The following is a 17,612-nucleotide window of genomic DNA, read 5'->3' on the forward strand; positions in this document are numbered from 1 at the left end:
TTTCCAGCCCCCTTGCCATGCCATGCACCAGCTTATGATTCATGCAAGTCCTCATTAAGTGAAGCAAATATCCACCCCTCTCTCTCACTCTCACAACGAATCAATTCCCACGACTATCATTAACATGGTAATTAATCAGAGAAAATATAAACACGCCCATAACACACAAGCAGATGTTAACACTCCCCTTTCTGGAAAAATGGGAAAAGAAATCCTATGCTAAAACTACCATAAAAAAAAAATAAATAATCAACAGCAACATCAATACATGTACTCGACCTACAAATAAAAAAATATATAGATCTAATAAAAAAAAAAAAAACATTTACATTTCCTCCAATTAACATAAATTACGTGATTTTCCCCCGACGCCTCGAAAACACGTGTCTCGCCATCCGGAAATACTCACGATCTATTTTAATCACTATATCAACTTTCTAAGTCCTTTAACACACACACCTTAAATGATAAAACACAGATGAAAGAAAATAAACGATTACCTTCTCCTACTTTCCTTAAAACACGTACATTAATTCACTCTTCTCTAGCCACACGAATACGAAATGTCCCTTTAAAACACATTTTGAACATTTCCAGCAAGATAAACACACAGGAATTAAAGACGACGACGCGACCTCGGCTCCTAAAAGGCATAGATAACTAAATAAACCCACCCTCAAGAAAATCGGTCGAAATTAAGGGTATATTTTTAAGACGTCACATGTTGGAGGGACGGACTCCATGCGTTTCCTGTTCGCGTGGCTATTTTACCTTCTTTCTCGCCTTCTGGCCTGGTCTTTTCGGCTCTACTTCCTGCGCATTGGTGCGGTTTCTCTGATAATTCGCTTAAGAAACGGATATATATATCTAAAACCTCCCTTTTTCTTCCTCTCTGTTCCCAACAAAGCGACGAGATTTTCCCCCCAGAGATCGAGAATTGTCATATTACGTCATCTGTTTCTATCCTGGCATGCTATTTCGGCGAGATTTTTCGATTCTCCCGTTCCCGGCTTTCCCTTCCGAGTACGAGCGGCCCTCGAGAAAACCGGAGTCGAGGAGGAGAGAAAAAAAAGGGGGAGCGAAATTACACCAATCGCACCTCGGTCCTCCTTCAAACCACGTTGGACAATGTAGTCGCCATCGCCCCTCTTCTCTCGCGCTTTTTGGCCGACTCCCGTCTTGTTTCCGACAAATTTCTCACTCAAATGATCCGCCTGAGGTTTATTAATCGCACTCACCTCGGCCTGCTGTCTGATCTTGTTGTCGACGCTCAATAATCCAGTTAAGAGCTGCTGGAATTGTTCCTGATCGCCCGCCATTTTCGCCGGGACGAGACAGCCGAGCGACCGTTCCAACACTGAGCTCGACTCCTCCACTCTGAGGCACTATATACTCTCGCTTCCTCTTCTGATATTCTTGACCCGAGGAAAAAATAGCATTTGAGGGTCTTATTTTACGGGTCGTCTTAAAATTGAAGAAGTAGCTGAGATTTTTATGTGCGAAGAGAAAAGTTAAATTTTTAAGATACTTTCTATAGTTCTTTAGATTATAGGACGTTTTCCTTCTCTTTTCCCGCGCTTTTAGGATTTTGAAAAGAGTCCGAGAGGTCGCAGATGAGAAATTCTCGTCCGAAAGAACACGGACTGAGAGACGATCCCACTCGCTAGCGTCTCGACCTAGTCTCAAAGGCGTCCGAGAAGTCGCGACAGGGAGATCCCCGTCCGAAAGAACACGGGCCGAGAAACGATCCTGCCACTCGGCCTCTCGGACTACCTCCAGAGTAGTCCGAGAAGTCGCACATGGGGTACCTCCGCCCGAGAATTCACGAGCGGGAGACGATCTCAAATCCTAGCCTCCCGGATTGTTGACATTCGTATCTCATTCTCCCGCGCTTTTTGGTTTCAAAGGAGTCCGAGAAGTCGCGAGTGCGTGAAATCACCGTCCGAAAAGGCACATCCGGGAGACGATCCCGCTCTCCGATCTCTCGGACTGTTGACATTTAGATGGTGTTTTTCGCGCGTAAAATTCTGCTTCTTTCGATTTTCCTTTTGGATTTTTCGCCTTTTCGCCATGGATGCTGACGGGGACGCAGGTGAGGAAGCTGGCAAATAAAGTAATACATGGTCAGGACTTACGGAAAAATAAATTCTAAAGGATAAGATTGACAGAAACTTCAAAAAAGGAAAGTGAATTAGGGAAGGATCCAGACCGAACAGCAAGTTGTGACATGATATCACTATTATTATTATTATTATAATTTCACGAGTGAAATATAATTAAAACAGACTTTATAAACATCACAAGTTTCTGCTAAGGCATTTAATACTACGCTGAAAATGTTAAAGATTTTAGGATTCCGGTAAAATTGCAATTGTTGTCTTCAGAGATTGTCATTTTTCAACGTCTTTGTGAAACATTTTCTTGCATAAATTTACTTATGGATTTTTCTGAATATACGTAATGCAATTTTGTATATTTTTTATTTAGAATTGTTAGAAGGCCTTTTTTTAAGGAGAGCTTTGTGCATTTGGTACCAGTAGATTTAACAACAATGGCATGTTTTAGTCCATAAAATGATAAATGCCAAGAAGGTGCTAATTCTCTCTCAGGTAGACACACCCTCTTGCAGATTAACCTATAAGCGGTGACCTAGCTTAATGCATTTTGACATTTCAACCTAAACATTCTTACGGTCAATGTTGCCGAGAATGACGCACAGAGATGGAGGGAAATGGACACTTCTAACTATTAGAGGATAAGAAATAGAGTAATGTAGCACAACAGTTACAGCTGCAGTGGCCTCGTATTTACTGCAAAAAGATAAAATATCCACTGCGTATCACCACAACATCCTCACGCATCTAGAGTACTTACTGCCTGTCTTCTATAGATTGGCATAAAGTGCTAATATCAGGGGGGTTCAGGGGTGGCTTCCCCCCTGTCTAGGGAATAAATAGAAAGCACGATATCCAGGATTTTTCGGTTCGCATGATACCCAAGTTCTGGACTATCATCTCTGGAGGGTACATTACTCTTGGTAACAAATACCATTTTTATTGTTGGAGGTGATAGAAATATAAGTATTGATGAAAGACATGAAAGATAAATTTTATATATGTACTGTCTGCACTAGGATAGGGGAATCTAATAGCATTATCAAAAGAGGTAAATATACAGAATACCTTCGCATGACTGATCACGACAATGGCGGTATTTCTCTTATTCTCTACTACCTGTATATATAGAAAATGATCCCCCCCAACACCGTCTCCTGATAGCTGGGGAGGGTTTGGATGCTTCCAGCCATGGAGGTCCCTCATGGTGAACCTCCAGGCATGCCCTCGGTTCATCTCAAGCTCCTCCTAACAAGTCTGTTCGAGTTGCCCAAGCTATGACCTCCTAGGTCGTCCCACGGGCCTCTTCCATCCAAGCTTGTATTTCATGTATGTTATTCATATTTTACCCTGCAATTTCTGTGATACCTTTCATGCCCCCCCTGCTATTGCGGCCAATTATGTGGGGGGTTGGGGGGTCTCCATGACAAATGTCCTACATATTTGGTAGTAGAGGGTTAGAGGAATCCATTGATACCACTATTCTTGTAGTCTGTCCTGCAAAGGTATTCTAAATAGGTACCCAAAAAGGGAAAAACTACATATACTGATATATGGAACATTCTGCACAGGCAAATAATGTCAGAAATGAAGAAAGTTGGTTGCAATAAATGCTGGAGATAAGTTCAAGGCAATCATCAGGTAGAAGTCTGGGCATAGAACCCCATGCTAGGGAAATATGAATTGTATTCAAGTTGACAAATGTATAAAAGGAATGAGAATAAGTATCTTCACAATACAAGAGATGGATTTGCCAGATTGTGATTATATCTTCTGATGAAGATATGATAGAAGCCAGTCAAATAAATTTCTTGTTTGTGAAGATATTTTTTCTCATTCATACCTTTTATACTATGGAAATATAGTGATAGGGTGGGGGTCCAGTGGCAAAGCCCCTGAGTTAGGGAGGTTTTTGGTTCAAATAGCAAAGCCTCTAAGATTGTAGGCTTAGATGAAGATAAGTGTTTTAAAGATATCATTATACTTTTCTCAGAACAATGTTGTTCTATCCATATTCACTTGAAACCTACTGTGATCTTTGGTGCAATTACAAAAAGTCTGAAGTTTACCTGAATAGTAGCAAAATGTCAGGCAGTCCCCTCAGCAACTGCACTCTGGCAATGGGCAGCAAAGCTTGGACTGATGTTCTGTTGTGATGGGATGTTGGTGGTGGAAATGTAACACTAATAATGAAGTTAGAAACCCTTTCTGTACAAAAATTAGTTTGGAGGTTACATAACCTTTTCCTGTTTTTTTTAAATTTTTTTATTTAATTTTATTTTATTTGTTCTTACTAAAATTTCATTCAATATCATTGTTATTATGTTATCATCATTTGAATTCAATCCCATCATTTTTCAGCATCTCCATCGGCTGCAGACAGCTTGGCAACTTCTCGTTCCAAGCGATCTCGCAAAGACAAGTATGGGCGATTAGCAGCGCTTGAGAAACTACGTGAGCTGAAGGGGTCCAAACATAAATATGAAGTAAGCAATATGATGGAATGTAAAGCGCAATTGGCAATATATAGATTTTTTTTTAGACAAAGATTCATTTATTTCATAATGTATTTAATTCTGTTTTCTGTTTTATTTTATACTAATGAAAATTAAGTATATTCTACACATAGTTCTAACCATAGATTTTCTTGTATGATTTTCTATATTCTTCATTTCAATTTCCAACTGGTGATAGTTTGAGTTTGACATGAGGGACCAGAGCCATATTGCATTCTCATGGAATTCCTACACCTGTTTTCATTTTGATGGTGATACAGTCAAAGTAACTTTTTTGCTACTTTCTTTTTCATTGTTGATGTTTGTCATCTTTAACAAAGTTAGTGTTATATGTTCTTGTCACCAAAGAATATTGTTTATATTTCCATATTCTCTCCATATCTCACTGCCATTTTTCTTAGTAATCTAGATTTATGTCTGCTATTCTGTTCATTGATATTCCTCCTGAGTTTCATGCTTGCATCTCCAGGTCTCAGAACTAGTAAATGTGTATGAGGAAGTTGATGAACGGGAATACTCTCAGAGACGTCAGGACCGCCTCGAAGATGATTGGATTGTTGATGATGGTGAGTTGGAGCATTAAATAGAGATTTTGCCACAAAAAAAAAAAAAAAAAAAAAAAAAGCTATTATTAGACGTGATTTATTTTACAAGATTGATTCAATATTGATTTCTTGTATTGTAATCATAATGAATGTAATTCAGTTGCATATAGAATAATCTAAAAGCCTGTTGCTTGTATTGTCTTCTGAAATTGTTGATTCTGTACTGTCTTGCATATATGAGATTAAATAATTTGTGTTCATTTTTTGAGGTGGTCAACATGAATCTTATGAGCAGCATCCCCCCAAAAAAAACACCTTAACCCCCCCCCCCCCTCTCTCTCTCTAGATGGTTCAGGGTATGTGGAAGATGGGCGAGAGATCTTTGATGATGATGCCGGTGAGGATGATTTGTTTGTTGGCAAAAAGGCGAAAAAGGGTGGGAAACGCAAGGAAGCGGGTGGCAAGGCCTCCACAGGGTCTATTGGGCGGCAAGGAGCTGGAAACATTAAGAATATGCTCATCAACATGCCAGCAAAAAAGAAGAGAGCTGAAGTGAGTGGATTTTGTGTGTTTGTTGGTTTGTTTCTTTGTTTTGGGGAAATGATTATTACTGTTTATCAGGTCTTGGGTCAGCCTCATAAGTTTTTAAAAATATTATAGTATGCCTTTTGTTCTCGTATCATTGTATATAAATACTTTCAGGAAAAAATTACCTTAAGTTCTTTGAGTGTTCCTATCTTCTCTCTCTCTCTCTCTTTTTTTATTTATTTTTTTATTATTATTATTATTATTATTATTTTTTATGTCTTATTCTTTTCTCCTTTCTCCTAACCCTCTATTCGCATCTCAGTTTATGCTCTCCTTCCCTTTTCACCCCTTCCTTTTTCCATTTCTTTGCCACTCTTTATCACCTCCCTCTTTTTCCTTTATGATTTTCCTTCTTTCCCATTTATCATATCCCACCCTCCTCTCCCTGCTCTTCCAGCCTCTCTTTCCTCCCTTTTTCCTTTTCTTTTTTCGTCACTCTGTCTTCACAACTCTCACCTTCCTTCTCTTCTCTTAGACTCTCCTCAGCCCCTTCTTTAATCCCTGTCTATCTTTCATACTCCTTTCCACAGCTTCTGCAGCATTCCATCTCTCTCCCTCTTCTCCCATATTCCCATCCTCACTCCCCATCCTTTCTCTGTTCTCTTTCTCTAGTATTTCTTTTTCTTCCTTTTTTTCTCTCTTATATTTTACTTTGCCCTCTTTGTTTGTTTTTGTTTTTTATCTTTTTCTTTTTTCTCCATCCTTAGTCTAATTTCTTCTGTAGCTCCTATTATCTTCAACTTTTCCTTTTGTCATTCTTTCCCATACCTTTGTCTTCCCTCATTTCATTTTCTGGTAATGATAAAAGTTGAATAATATAACATCTATCATTTCTATATTTTACCATTAATATCACTATCAGCATGCCCAGTGTTCTTTAGATAATTGCAATATTTCTCAATTTCTTCAGACTAATATCCGCCTGGATGATGATGAATTACTGGGAGACATCCTACAAGACCTTGATAAGGAGTCTGACACCATCCGGCCACCAATGCCAACGTTGCTCAAGAAGAAGGTGCCAAAACCTCCCAGTGCGCCACCTGTTAATCCTTTTGCCAGACCACAGGTGACTACTCCAGTGCGAGTGAAGGCCTCGCCCAAACCTTTGAAGCCAAGAACCATTTCGGAGGATAATGTGGTCAATGGGACATCACCGAAGGTAAGTTTTTCCTTTTCATTTCTTTTTGGTCTATATTGTCTTTGGTATACTTGGTTCTGCCTTTTCTATAGAGGTGAATGTCGTTAACGGGAAGATTATGGCGAAGTACTACGACTACAAATCATTATCATCATTGTCATTATCATATTTATTTGTATCTTTATTGTTATCTTTATTATTATAGCTATTGTTATTTTGCATGTTGTTGTCTTTTGCTTAAATGCCGATGTCTTCAACAGGCCAAAAGATCTCTGGAGGTGAAAGAAGAGCCTCTCTCAGAGCAGATTGATGAGTTTGATTCCATGGATGTTATGGACATGGATTTTGATGATGAAGATGTAGAAAATGTAAGTATTATTTAGTTTTATGATGATATGGTCTTAGAATTTTCTTCTCATTTTTGGGTGATTGGAGGAAGACTGAAACAAATTAATGCAGTAACTGCTTTTGTGTGTAAAATGATGAATGTTATTCTAATCTTAATGAAAGCCGAAGTTAGCAATTGTAAGATTGTAATTACTAATTGCAGATGGAGGCAATGCTAGTCAGTGAAGAGAAAAAAGCTGCAATAAAATTGGAAAAGGAAGAGCCAAAAGAAGAGTTGAGGGAAGTGAAGGAAGAACCACAAGTGAAAACAGAAGTGAAAACAGAAGTGAACAGAGGATTTACTGCCAAGTGGGTGGAGAAAAATAGCTAATATTCTTTTGTAGTGTTGCAAATATTTCAAGCCATTTTATGTCTTTGCAAATTTCCTCTTTAATCAATATTATTGGAGATATAAAAGAGAACCATCTTCCTCAGGCCAAAAGTAGATGTTGCTCAAGTCACAACTGGCTGGGAGACCGTTAAGGGGGAAGTAAAGGATGCCAGTATTGTGCAAGATGTCCAGATTGATGCTTCTAAGCTACCACTGACCACCAATAGTGAAGGAGAACAGGTACCAATAATTATTATTTTTATCATTATCATTATCATTATCATTATTATTATTATTAATTTTATTATTATTTTTATTATTATTATTATTAATTGTTGTTATTATTATTGTTATTGTTATTGTTATTGTTGTTAATATTACCAATGCTAATATTATTAGTGCTATTCATATTATTATTAATGTTATTCTGATTATGATGATTATGATGATTATGATGATTATGATGATTATGATGATTATTATTATGATGATGATGATGATTATTATTATTATTATTATTATTATTATTATTATTATTATTATTATTATTATTATTATTATTATTATTATTATTATTATTATTATTATTATTATTGCTATTATTGCTATTATTGCTATTATTGCTATTATTATTGTTGTTATTATTATTTTTATTATTATTATTATTATTATTATTATTAATTATTATTATTATTGTTAATTATTATTATTTAGGTTTTCCCCCACATATTTATAATTTTCTAAAACATAGTTCTATTGATTGAACTTGTGATGACTTTGTTGGAAAATTGGTGATCATCATACCAAGATTGGAAATTAATAACAAATTGCATGAGTAATGTTTGCTCAGGACTTATGACCTACAATATTAATTCTAAAGAAAATGTTTACCCTTCAAGTGCTACTTGATTAAATATTCTTTAATTTATTTGCAAATGTCTTAACTATATCCACTGCATAAGTCATAAATTATTAATGTCAACTATATCCATTGCATAATTCATAATACCTAAAAAAAAAAAAAAATCCCATCAGGTCCTCCGATTTTACTGGTTGGATGCCTATGAAGACATATACAAACAGCCAGGAACGGTGTACCTGTTTGGGAAGGTTTGGATCGAGGCGGCGCAGACCTACACCAGCTGCTGTGTTGCGGTCAAGAACATAGAGAGGAGAATTTATATGCTTCCCCGTAGAAAGGTAATTCAGTTGGGAATGCAATTTCTTTGTTTCTTTTCGTACTTTTCTCTTTTCTTTCATTTCTTTTTTCTTTTCTTTCCTTTCTTTCTTTCCTTTCTTTCCTTCTTTCCTTCCTTCCTTTTTTTACTTTCCTTCCTTCCTCCTTTCTTTCTCGTTTCTTTCCTTCTTTCTTTTCTTCCTTATTTTCTCTCCTTTCTTTCCTTCTTTCTTTCCTCTCCCTTCTTTTTTTCCTTCTTTCTTCCTTTCCTTCTTTCTCTTCTTCATTCTTTCTTTCTTTCCTTACTCTCCTTTCTTCTTTCTTCTTTCCCTTTTTCTTCCCTTCCTTCTTTCCTTCATTTTTTTCTTATTCTTTTATTTTTTTTTTTTTTTTTTTTTTTTTTTTTGCTTATAGGATTCTGAACATATATCACATAGACATAAGCAATCTCAAGGTCAAATCACAACTGTATCCACAGCGTATGGACCTAAAAACAAAGAAGAGTCGGAGGACCCTGTAGGCATGATGGAAGTCTACCAAGAATTTAACTCGACTGTAGTCCAGAAATACAAGATTTTGGAGTTCAAGAGTAAGAAAGCCAAAGAAAAATTATGCATTTGAAAAGTTTGAGGTCCTAATGAAGCTGATTATTTAGAAGTTCGATATTCAGTAAGTATTTTCGTTTATTTGAATTGCTGGATGTCATTGGTACTATTTTTGTTATTATGGTTTATCATTATTACTTATGTTATTAATGTTCACTGTTTATTTTTCCTTATGTATTCACTTCCCCTATTGCAAATCTGTAATATGATATGTTTAAAAACATACAAAATCTTTACAGGCCAGTCTACCAGCCCTGCCATCAGATATTTTGGTGAAACTTTCAGCCATGTGTTTGGTACAAATACTTCCCCTTTGGAATTTTCCTTTTGGACCGTCGGATTAAGGGACCATGCTGGTTAGATATCAAATTCCCACAGTTGCCATCACAGTTGTCTCCTGGTGCAAAGTTGAGGTAATAATTTTGATCAAAATGATTTGCATGTTGTTAATTGTCTGTATAATTTTGTTCTTATTTGTTCTTTAGTATATTGTAATTGCCAATGGGAATTTCCTTTCTGAAATGCTAAAAGTTTTCTTTTGTGGCACATCATCTTATGATGCATTGCAGCTGTAACTGTCAAACCAGAGCATGTATCTGTTGTGGCTGGTCTGGTTCCTCCTCCAGTTGTGGTGATGACAATGGTATGCGAACCACTGTCAACCCCAAAACTCACCAGAATGAGATTGCAATGGTGTCTTGTCTTGTTCATCAAGAATTTCCTCTTGACAAGGCAGCACCACAACCACCCTTCACAATTGCATTTCTGTGGTAAGTTAATGAAGTTCTCCAATTTTTAAGTATATGAAAGTGAATTTCAGAGATATTCTTAAAAGAAAGAAAGAGAGAAAGAAAGGAAAGCTTTTAAATCTTAATTTTTTTCCCTCTAGCAATGTCACATCCATCTGATGTTACGTGGCCATGGGACCTGAAGGATGCTTTGCCTAGATACAGGTCACTAAAATTGAGAAAATGGAAACAGAAAGAGCTCTCCTAGGATTTTTACTGGCCAAGATCCACAAAATGATCCAGATATTGTGGTTGGTCATGATATATATGGTTTGACCTTAATGTCCTGCTTCATCGTGTAAATGCCAACAAGATTCCACACTGGTCCCGTCTTGGTCGTTTGAGGCGTACACAGATGCCAAAGTTAACCGTGGGTATTTGGCTCATTTGTTGTAATTCATCTGATACATTTTACTTACTGTTTTGATGAGAAATGATCATAATAAGGGATCTAGAGATCTTTTTCTCTATTGTTACCTTAATGAGAAATGCTTTTTGGCAAATTCAAGGTTTCATTTGTTGAATTCTTATTAACAGTTCTCATGTTACTTTTTATAGGGTAGAGGGTTTGCCGAAAGGTCAGCCATGTGTGGTCGTTTAGTATGTGATTAAAACTTTCTTCAATGGAACTCATAAGAGCCAAAAGTTACGACTTGCTCCTTTGGTGAATCAAGTTCTACGCATTCCAGAAAGTGAATGCAAGACTTTGACAGTGGATGAAGTCAAGAAGATGTATGAGTAAGTATCGTTTTTCAAGCGGTCAGATTTTCGTCTTAATGTAAAATTTCTTTATTTTTGTGAATGATAAAGAAATGGAAATTGTGTTGCTTTGACAGCTGGAATGAAAATAATGGTAATACCAATGTCCATACCTACAATTTTCCCATATTTTAAATTTATAACTTTTGCAATCCAGATCATCATCATCATTACTTCAGCTTGTAACAATGACAATGCAAGATGCATCATATGTCCTCCGATTAATGTGTGAGCTGAATGTACTGTCCATTAGCACTACAAATTACAAATATTGCAGGTGATAATGTTTGTGCCATATTTCTTTTTTCATTTGAACCATTTTTTCTTCTATCTTGTAGACTAGATAGAATTATTATTCTGGCAAATAAATACAGATAGATGATGATGTAATGTAACGTCTTTTTTGTTATTGTCTGATATATATCTCTGAGTCTTATATTTTCAAAATGCAGAATATTTATATGATTTGTGAGACATGCTTGTATAAATTTATACTACATAATTAAATGATATTACTCCAGGAAATGTAATGTCTAGAACACTACTTGGTGGCCGTTCTGAGGGAAAAGAGTTCCTCTTGCTACATGCATTTACTGAGAAGAATTTTATTCCTCCTACAAGCAGTATGGGAAGCTTTAATCAAAAGGTATGTTAAGAATGTAAATTTCATATATATTTCATTCTGTGTCCTATTTTTTTTCTCTTCAGTTTAACACCGTGCATCTTACATTATGGAATTACAGGTCGATGTAGACGAAGACCATACTGAAGGAGAGGAAACTGAGGGAAGAGGAGCAAAGGGCGTCGAAGCCTGCCTACACTGGTGGTCGGTGCTGGACCAAAGAAAGGCTTTTTATGACAATATATTTTACTCATGGACTTCAACTCTTTGTATCCAAGCATCATCAGGAGTAAATATCTGCTTACACTATGGCTAAGATTCAAAGAGGAAAACAAGAGTACTTTTAGCCATCTTTATGAGTATTTATATATATAATATATAATATATATATAAAAATATATATATATATTATAAAACAGTTATATATTATATATTTATATTATATTTTATATATTATTTATATATTTTTACTTTTTACTTATATAATTCTATATATATATAATTTTTTTTTTTTTTTTTAATTTTTATACATATATATATTATATATTTTATATATATTATATTATATAATTATAAAATTAAAATTAAAAAAAAAAAAATTATTAATATATTTATATATTTTAAAATATATATACTATATATAATATATATTATATATATAATATCATCTTTTAAATGGGTATAGTCCTCTTTTTTTTCCTCTTTGAATTCTCTAGCCTAGTGGGAAAGCAATATTTATCCCGAATGATGTTGGATACAAAAGTTGAAGTCCATGAGTAAAATTATTTGTCAAAAACCCCTTTTTTTGGGTCCAGCACCAGACCCCCAGTGTAGGGGAGGTTCCGACCCCTTTGCTCCTCTTCCTCCTTTCCTCTCCTTTATATGGGCTTCGTCTACATCGACCGAATTCCATTGTAAGATGCACGTGTTTTAAAGAAGGGGAAAAAAAATAGGACACGAAGAAAATATATAAAATTTTTATTCTTAAATACCTTTTTTTTAGCTTTCCCATACTGCTTGTCAGGGAATAAAATTTTTCTCAGTAAATGCATGTACAAGAGGGAAATCGTTTTTCTCAAAGCCCCCAAATTGTTCTAGACTTACATTTTTCCCGGTAATATCTTTAATTTTTTTAGTATAAAATTTATACAAATGCTCACAAAACATATAAATTTCTCATTTTGAAAAATAAGCTCAAGATATATATCTACTAACAAAAAAGACTTACTTACATCTCATCTTTGTATTTATTTGCCAGAATAAATAAATTTTTATCTTTCTACAAGATTAAAAAACAAAAAGGTTCAAATGAAAAAAAAAAATATGGCACAAACATTTTCACCTGCAAAATTTTTAATTTGTAGTCAATGGAAGGACTTCACTACCATTAATCGGGGGACATATAGCATCTTTCATTTCATTGTTACAAGCGAAAATAATGATTGTGTCTGATGCAAAATTTTCAAAATAAAAATTGGGGAAAATTTGGGGTATGGACATTGGGTTTTCCATTTTATTCATTCCAGCTGTCAAGCAACACATTTTCCCTTTCTTTTTCATTCACTGTGTCGTTTAGTATGGATGTAAAACTTTCTTCAATGGAACTCATAAGAGCCAAAAGTTACGAACTTGCTCCTTTGGTGAATCAAGTTCTACGCATTCCAGAAAGTGAATGCAAGACTTTGACAGTGGATGAAGTCAAGAAGATGTATGAGTAAGTATCGTTTTTCAAGCGTGTCAGATTTTCGTCTTAATGTAAAATTTCTTTATTTTTTGTGAATGATAAAGAAATGGAAATTGTGTTGCTTTGACAGCTGGAATGAATATAATGGTAATACCAATGTCCATACCTACAAATTTTCCCCATATTTATATTGATAACTTTTGCAATCCAGATCATCATCATCATTACTTCAGCTTGTAACAATGACAATGCAAGATGCATCATATGTCCTCCGATTAATGTGTGAGCTGAATGTACTTCCATTAGCACTACAAATTACAAATATTGCAGGTGATAATGTTTGTGCCATATTTCTTTTTTTCATTTGAACCATTTTGTCTCTTCTATCTTGTAGACTAGATAAGAATTATTTATTCTGGCAAATAAATACAGATAGGTGATGATGTAATGTAACGTCTTTTTTGTTATTGTATGATATATATCTTGAGTCTTATATTTTCAAAATGCAGAATATTTATATGATTTTGTGAGACATGCTTGTATAAATTTATACTAACATAATTAAATGTATATTACTCCAGGAAATGTAATGTCTAGAACACTACTTGGTGGCCGTTCTGAGAGAAACGAGTTCCTCTTGCTACATGCATTTACTGAGAAGAATTTCATTCCTCCTGACAAGCAGTATGGGAAAGCTAATCAAAAGGTATGTTAAGAATGTAAATTTCATATATATTTCATTCTGTGTCCTATTTTTTTTCTCTTCAGTTTAAACACCAGTGCATCTTACATTATGGAATTACAGGTCGATGTAGACGAAGACCATACTGAAGGAGAGGAAACTGGAGGGAAGAGGAGCAAAGGGCGTCGGAAGCCTGCCTACACTGGTGGTCTGGTGCTGGACCCAAAGAAAGGCTTTTATGACAAATATATTTTACTCATGGACTTCAACTCTTTGTATCCAAGCATCATTCAGGAGTACAATATCTGCTTTACCACTATGGCTAGAGAATTCAAAGAGGAAAACAAAGAGGTACTTATAGCCATCTTTATGTATGTATATTATATATATATATATATATAATATATATATAATATATATATATATATATATATATATATATATATATATATATATATTTTTATTTTTATATATATATATATATATATATATATATATAATATAATATAAATATATATATATATATATATATATATATATATATATATATATATATATATATATATATATAATATACATACATAAAGATGGCTATAAGTACCTCTTTGTTTTCCTCTTTGAATTCTCTAGCCATAGTGGTAAAGCAGATATTGTACTCCTGAATGATGCTTGGATACAAAGAGTTGAAGTCCATGAGTAAAATATATTTGTCATAAAAGCCTTTCTTTGGGTCCAGCACCAGACCACCAGTGTAGGCAGGCTTCCGACGCCCTTTGCTCCTCTTCCCTCCAGTTTCCTCTCCTTCAGTATGGTCTTCGTCTACATCGACCTGTAATTCCATAATGTAAGATGCACTGGTGTTTAAACTGAAGAGAAAAAAAATAGGACACAGAATGAAATATATATGAAATTTACATTCTTAACATACCTTTTGATTAGCTTTCCCATACTGCTTGTCAGGAGGAATGAAATTCTTCTCAGTAAATGCATGTAGCAAGAGGAACTCGTTTCTCTCAGAACGGCCACCAAGTAGTGTTCTAGACATTACATTTCCTGGAGTAATATACATTTAATTATGTTAGTATAAATTTATACAAGCATGTCTCACAAAATCATATAAATATTCTGCATTTTGAAAATATAAGACTCAAGATATATATCATACAATAACAAAAAAGACGTTACATTACATCATCATCTATCTGTATTTATTTGCCAGAATAAATAATTCTTATCTAGTCTACAAGATAGAAGAGACAAAATGGTTCAAATGAAAAAAAGAAATATGGCACAAACATTATCACCTGCAATATTTGTAATTTGTAGTGCTAATGGAAGTACATTCAGCTCACACATTAATCGGAGGACATATGATGCATCTTGCATTGTCATTGTTACAAGCTGAAGTAATGATGATGATGATCTGGATTGCAAAAGTTATCAATATAAATATGGGGAAAATTTGTAGGTATGGACATTGGTATTACCATTATATTCATTCCAGCTGTCAAAGCAACACAATTTCCATTTCTTTATCATTCACAAAAAATAAAGAAATTTTACATTAAGACGAAAATCTGACACGCTTGAAAAACGATACTTACTCATACATCTTCTTGACTTCATCCACTGTCAAAGTCTTGCATTCACTTTCTGGAATGCGTAGAACTTGATTCACCAAAGGAGCAAGTTCGTAACTTTTGGCTCTTATGAGTTCCATTGAAGAAAGTTTTACATCACATACTAAACGACCACACATGGCTGACCTTTCGGCAAACCCTCTACCCTATAAAAAGTAACATGAGAACTGTTAATAAGAATTCAACAAATGAAAACCTTGAATTTGCACAAAAGCATTTCTCATTAAGGTAACAATAGAGAAAAAAGATCTCTAGATCCCTTATTATGATCATTTCTCATCAAAACAGTAAGTAAAATGTATCAGATGAATTACAACAAATGAGCCAAATACCCACGGTTAACTTTGGCATCTGTGTACGCCTCAAACGACCAAGACGGGACCAGTGTGGAATCTTGTTGGCATTTACACGATGAAGCAGGACATTAAGGTCAAACCCATATATATCATGACCAACCACAATATCTGGATCAATTTTGTGGATCTTGGCCAGTAAAAATCCTAGGAGAGCTCTTTCTGTTTCCATTTTCTCAATTTTAGTTGACCTGTATCTAGGCAAAGCATCCTTCAGGTCCCATGGCCACGTAACATCAGATGGATGTGACATTGCTAGAGGGAAAAAAATTAAGATTTAAAAGCTTTCCTTTCTTTCTCTCTTTCTTTCTTTTAAGAATATCTCTGAAATTCACTTTCATATACTTAAAAATTGGAGAACTTCATTAACTTACCACAGAAATGCAATTGGAAGGGTGGTTGTGGTGCTGCCTTGTCAAGAGGAAATTCTTGATGAACAAGACAAGACACCATTGCAATCTCATTCTGGTGAGTTTTGGGGTTGACAGTGGTTCGCATACCCATTGTCATCACCACAACTGGAGGAGGAACCAGACCAGCCACAACAGATACATGCTCTGGTTTGACAGTTACAGCCTGCAATGCATCATAAGATGATGTGCCACAAAAGAAACCTTTAGCATTTCAGAAAGGAAATTCCCATTGGCAATTACAAATATACTAAAGAACAAATAAGAACAAAATTATACAGACAATTAACAACATGCAAATCATTTTGGATCAAAATTATTACCTCAACTTTGCACCAGGAGACAACTGGTGATGGCAACTGTGGGAATTTGATATCTAACCAGCATGGTCCCTTAATCCGACGGTCCAAAAGGAAAATTTCCAAAGGGGAAGTATTTGTACCAAACACATGGCTGAAAGTTTCACCACAAATATCTGATGGCAGGGCTGGTAGACTGGCCTGTAAAGATTTTGTATGTTTTTAACATATCATATTACAGATTTGCAATAGGGGAAGTGAATACATAAGGAAAATAAACAGTGAACATTAATAACATAAGTAATAATGATAACCATAATAACAAAAATAGTACCAATGACATCCAGCAATTCAAATAAACGAAAATACTTACTGAATATCGAACTTCTAAATAATCAGCTTCATTAGGGACCTCAAACTTTTCAAATGCATAATTTTTCTTGGCTTTCTTACTCTTGAACTCCAAAATCTTGTATTTCTGGACTACAGTCGAGTTAAATTCTTGGTAGACTTCCATCATGCCTACAGGGTCCTCCGACTCTTCTTTGGTTTTTAGGTCCATACGCTGTGGATACAGTTGTGATTTGACCTTGATTGCTTATGTCTATGTGATATATGTTCAGAATCCTATAGAGCAAAAAAAAAAAAAAAAAAAAAAAAAAAAGAATAAAAGAAAGAAAAAAATGAAGGAAAGAAGGAAGGGAAGAAAAAGGGAAAGAAAGAAAGAAGAAAGGAGAGTAAGGAAAGAAAGAAAGAATGAAGAAGAGAAAGAAGGAAAGGAAGAAAGGAAGGAAGGAAAGAAAAAATGAAGGGAGAGGAAAGAAAGAAGGAAAGAAAGAAAGGAGAGAAAATAAGGAAGAAAAGAAAGAAGGAAAGAAACAAGAAAGGAGGAAGGAAGGAAAGTAAAAAAGGAAGGAAGGAAGGAAAGAAGAAGGAAAGAAAGAAGGGAGAGGAAAGAAAGAAGGAAAAAA

General features: G+C 34.9%; 1 protein-coding gene and 1 pseudogene across 1 annotated transcript in view; one reads left to right on the plus strand and one right to left on the minus strand.

The window, feature by feature from the left end:
- Nucleotides 1-1,368, minus strand: part of LOC119577196 (importin-5-like) — a 48,648-nt gene extending 47,280 nt beyond the window's left edge. The window contains exon 1 of the mRNA XM_037924926.1: nucleotides 1,239-1,368. Within this exon, the coding sequence (XP_037780854.1) occupies nucleotides 1,239-1,319 (81 nt within the window). The 5' untranslated portion in view covers nucleotides 1,320-1,368. The remainder of the gene's footprint in view (nucleotides 1-1,238) is intronic.
- A 457-nt stretch (nucleotides 1,369-1,825) lies between these two features.
- LOC119577198 overlaps nucleotides 1,826-17,612 on the plus strand; it is a 60,731-nt pseudogene continuing 44,944 nt past the window's right edge.

This window comes from Penaeus monodon, chromosome 9 (genome assembly GCF_015228065.2).
Source record: "Penaeus monodon isolate SGIC_2016 chromosome 9, NSTDA_Pmon_1, whole genome shotgun sequence".
Lineage (NCBI taxonomy): Eukaryota > Metazoa > Arthropoda > Malacostraca > Decapoda > Penaeidae > Penaeus > Penaeus monodon.